Here is a 4,884-nt window from a genome sequence, read left to right as displayed (position 1 = left end):
CTACAGGGTCCCTACAAAAACCCTATGAGGTTGCCCCTTGATTCACCTCCTGTTCTTAGAAACAAACACTCAGAGGGATGCAGTGATCTGAGAGTTCACAGCCAGCAAGTGGCCAAATGACCATTCTGCTGTGGAGAGGCTCGTTGCTCACCTTGTCAATAGCTGGTCCAACACCTGTTGGGTAGCTGCGAATGTTCTGTGATAACATGAAGAGGTAGGGACGAAGGTGGGTCGCTGCCCAAGAAGGAGGGCACTGGTTTGTCCAGCCCGTGTGCCTGTGGGTCTGCACATGCAGCTCTTTTTTGTTATTTTGCCCTGTGAGGCGGGAGTTCATTGGGAACCATAAGTGGATGGTTCTGGGGCCACTTGGCTAGTTGGCAGCCTGGGTCCAAGGCTGGGCTGGCCGGCCTCCGTATTATGCTCCGGATGCCCCAAAGGGAGGCCAGCCCTTTGCCTCTGGTGGCCCAGCTCTGAGTCTGAACACAGGCTGCAGCCAGCTCCCAGGGTTAAGCAGAGCCCTGGTTGCCAGGGAGGGCAGGTCTCCAAGGCCAGAACCCTTTTCACTGAAAGTGTTGCGGATCCTGAGGCTAAAACACACCTTCCATGATACTCCAGCTCAACGGTGCCCACCTGACCTCCCAGCTGCCGAAATGTTCTGGTTATTAAACAGAGAATTTGGGGGTCCCAGTGGGGACAACCCCCTTAGGTTCCAGGCTGTGCGCACATTCTAACTTAAAACAGTTTCTCTGTGTTTCCAGGGTCTGTGTCTGTAGTAAACTGAACTGTTAACAGAAAGGCAGCTGGGCCCTTCTGGGCTTGGCCCAGGCAGGGTGAAGGGCAGGGGGAGGGGCAGGGCTAGAAGGTGGAATTGGAGTGTCCGAAAATGCAGATGGGGAAGTGCTTGACGTGGGAAGGCCACTGGGCTGCCAGCTGGAAGAACGTCACGTCGTTCCACTCCACGCCATCAATGAGGACCCGCTGCCTGTTCTCCTGGTTCTTGGCTGAGCAGACCAAGCGGCCGATGCCCTGGATGCACTGGCTTTTGGACTCCAAGTCCTTGCCTTTGTCTTTCTTGGGCAAAAACAGCACCTTCTTTTTCTTCTCCTTGGTGACCACAGTCATGGACATTGTGGGCGTGCCTGCATCCTCGCCACTGCTGGGCAGCCTGCTGACCTGGAGAGACCGGAAGGTGCACTGGAGTGTGTTTTTGGTGGTAGGAAGGTCTTCCTTCTCCCTGTTTCTCTTCCTGTTTGTGGGCTGGGCTGCCATCCAGTAATCCACCTGCAGCTCCATCAGCTCAGCACTGACACCCTGGCTGGGGGAAGACAGGCCTCCACTCACCGATGAGGAGGAGGTTGGGTTGTGTGAGGCCTCCCTGGCGGTGGACAAAAGCACGTTGGAGCATGAGGGGACCGCATCATCTGTGTCTCCTGACGTGGCTGAAATTGGTTGCACTCTTCCAACTTTCACTGCCCCCACAAAGGGAATGAACTTCTGTGAGGACAACTTGCCCGGGCTCTTCGGCTTAGAGATGAGCATGGCCTCTGCGATGGGCAGCTGGTGGACACAGTTGGCCCCTGTGATGTACTCTGTGATTCTTGACACTATGTTCTGCACAGCACTCTGGGCCTCCAGGTTGTTGAACATGTCCAGCCAGGCCAGGTCCTGGAAGAGGCTGTTGTAGCGGTAATCCACGGAGCTCAGGTAGCTGGCCACAGGGTGGGAACCCAGCGGGATGATCAGGAAGTGCAGGTAGCCCAGACAGTCAGGGCTCTGGTGGGACAGATGCTCCACAAAGACCCGCAGCACTGTGCTGAAGTAGTGCTGAGCCCCCGCCACCGCGATCTTCACTGGCATCGGGGCCTCAGTATGGCATTTGCGGTATCTTTGTATCCAGGAGATGATGGAACTGAAGGCCTCCTGGACATCCACCATGGAGCAGGTGCACACTACGGGTAGCGTGTGCTGCTGCAGGACGTCCGACAGGAACTGCCCCTGCCTGTCAGAAGTGCTGATGAGGATGATATTCTTGGGCAGACAGTCGTTGGAGATGAGGATATGGTTCAGTTGATCGTACACAGTCTTCCTGGGAACCTGCAATTGGCTCTGTGGGACTGGGCAGCGCTCCTTGATCAGGCTGTTGGACGACTCATTCAGGGACCTGCTCCAGCCCCGGCAGGCAGGCTGCTTCCCCTTGGAGCTGCTGGAGGGGATGACCAGAGACTCGGTCTTGGTGGTGCGCCTGCTGCATGGCAGCTTCTTAGGGAGCATGTCCTGGGCAGAGGTCTCTGCCTCCGGGCTGTCCTCAGGCTGTGCCGACTGCTCCCCAGGGTTGGGCATGCTGTGGGCCACCCATTCGGAGCCACTGTCGCTTGACAGGCTTTCAAAGTATGACCTGGGCTTGGGCTTTGGGGTGCCTTGGACTCTGTCATCCTCCTCCATATCTGGGCCGCTTGACAGGCTATCAGAGTATGTCATGAGCTCAGGCATGGGAGGGGTTAGGAGACGGTCATCATCCTCCATGTCTGAGCTACTGTCGCTGGGGTTCACCAGCCTGTAAAACAGACGAGCCAGGTCTTTGTCCACATCGGGGACTTGCTCCTCAGGGTCCTGCTCTGAGTCCAGGACCTCCTCCGTCATTTGAAACCTGCACAGCCACTCTGCGACTTTCTGCTGGTAGTTCTGTTGCCTGGTCATGGACCTCCTTCTTCCTATCGGCTTCTCCAGGCCCAAGTCATCCTTGTCCAGGTCATGCCTGTGGGCGGCATTGTAGCTGACCTCCAGCTCAGAGAAGACGATCTCAGAGTCTCCCTCGGAGAAGTTATCTGTGGACTCCGCCTTGTTGCTGGCTGGCATGGCACTGTCCAGGTGGTTGACGGGGTGGCTCGATAGGGAGAAGATCCGGGTCTTGTCCACCATGGTGGTGGGGGTGCTGTAGGCCATCAAGTCAGAGACACTGCCACTGAATAGCTTGCTACCCGGGCCCTGGGCCTTCGCAGGCATGTCGGCCAGGCGAGGAGGCTCCTTCTGCCTCTGGGCACCATGTATGCTCCTCATCTCGGTCTGCCAGCTGGAGTGTGCTAGGCCTTCAAAGTATTGTCTGGTCTTGGTCTTGGTGTTGCTGAGGATGCTGCCATCGTCCTCTATGTCTGGGTCACTGTCACTGGGATTCTCAAGGTTGTCATACAGGAGGTCCAGGTCCTCCTGCACCTCGGGGACATGCTCTGTAGGGTCCTGATCTGAGTCTAGGACCTTTTCCGACATGTTGGACCCGGGAAGCAGAGCCATGACTTTCTGCTTCAAGTTTCCTTGCATGCATCGCTGCTGCTTCTTGGACTGCCCCAGGTCGAAGTCATCTTCTTCCAGGTCCTGCCTGTGTGGCGCCTTGTAGCTGGCCTCCAGCTCAGAGAAGCTCTCAGATTTCCCCTCGGTGTAGCTATCTGTGGACTTGTCCTTGGGCCTGGCCTGCATGGTGCCAGCCTCGTAATAAATGGGCTGACTGGACAGGGAGGAGATCCAGATCTCAGCCACCTTGATGGAGGACTCCTGGATGCAGCTGCTGAGGCTCAGCACCTGGCCACCCTCGGGGGGTCGCTGCATCACTTCGGCCATGTGGATGGCACCTGTGGCCAAAGTCTTGTAGCCCAGGATGATCTGGTTGTTATGGCACTTCCTCTGCTGCAGCATGATCTGTAGCTTGTTGCCTTCTCTCTTGAGGAAGTGGGGGTACTGCAGGGTGAAGGTCAGCACCAGGTCAGTCTCCACTGGTCCCCTAGTAGGCAGCACAATCTCGTGGGATCTCAAGATGCCCTTGGAGCCCTGCATCTGCACTGCTATCACCATGGAGATGAGCTCCTTCTCCAGGTCCTTCAAGACCACCAGCTTCTTTAAAGTCAGGCTGCACAACCTGGGCACGCAGCTGGGGCTGGAGCAGTCCACCTCCCAGGTAGAGAAGAGGTTCATGGGCACTGGGCTGTTGAGCACAGTGGGCGAGCGGGCCAGGCCTGCAGGTGATGAGGAAGCTGCAGCTGCTTGCAGCATACAGGTACTTAATGGTTTCTCCCCCTGTGGTGGGACAAAGGAGGGACATGATTGGTGGCGAGAGATGGGACACAAGTGATCGAAGGAGAGAGTGCATGAAAAATGGTCACACGCTCGCCTGTGGCTAGCACAGGTAAGGCCTGCATGGTGGCCTTTCAAACTCAGAGACCTAAATTAACCACAAAGTTGGCCTAAAATCAGTACTTGTTATCTAAAAGCAGTTTATGGTGTGTGGTCATGTGTTAGGCCAGCGTCTTCCCTGACAAAGGTCAATCTTTACCTTAACTGAGCCTGTCTATTGTCTTTTGGCATCCAGGATAACACACCTTTGGAATGTCAAAGGAATTTCCCTTTTTCTGGACACCTCCAAGCACAGGCACTTCTCTGTGCTCTGCAGACACCACAAATCTTCTCATTGCTATTGAGTTCATTGCTGACTGCTAACTAGCCTCTAGGCACCTGTATAAGAGAGGCATGTGTCTATCGTTTTAGTTTTTATCTAATCCCAGAGATTTCCCTGCTTTGTTTTCTCCTGCCTCTCTAAGCAATGGATTCCATGTAACCCACATACATCTCCACTTTTGATTGTAATGTGTAAAAGCAGGTGCAATACTGCCATTCTCTGGAGCACTACCTCAAAATAGTGAGATTTTGTTTTCTGGCCATTCTTGACAGTTGGGCTCCAATAAACTCAGAGAAACTCTGCACAGGGTTGAATGCGGCTTACATTGATATTTACTTGCTTCCTGTGGCAGGATTCCAAAGAAGCTGACACAGGACCGCCCTGCAGACCCAGACCCGGTGCTGGGACCTAACAAAGGGCCCATTGTGCCCGCCAGTTCC

At 55.1% G+C, this 4,884-nt stretch overlaps 1 protein-coding gene across 1 annotated transcript; it reads right to left on the bottom strand.

Annotated features, from left to right (window-relative positions):
• Positions 1-855: 855 nt before the first annotated feature.
• Positions 856-3,975, bottom strand: LOC308254530 (phosphofurin acidic cluster sorting protein 2-like; the record flags this gene model as incomplete). Its single annotated transcript, XM_080680665.1, has 2 exons — positions 2,923-3,975; positions 856-2,331 (listed from the first exon to the last, which is right to left on the bottom strand). The coding sequence occupies exons 1-2, from the start codon at positions 3,961-3,963 to the stop codon at positions 856-858; spliced, it is 2,517 nt and encodes an 838-aa protein (XP_080536791.1). The 5' UTR covers positions 3,964-3,975.
• Positions 3,976-4,884: the final 909 nt, after the last annotated feature.

The sequence above is a fragment of the Plecotus auritus genome (assembly GCF_963455305.1).
Source record: "Plecotus auritus genome assembly, chromosome: 7".
Classification (NCBI taxonomy): domain Eukaryota; kingdom Metazoa; phylum Chordata; class Mammalia; order Chiroptera; family Vespertilionidae; genus Plecotus; species Plecotus auritus.
The sequence above is the reverse complement of the archived record's forward strand: the minus strand, read 5'-3'. Positions and strand labels throughout refer to the sequence as shown.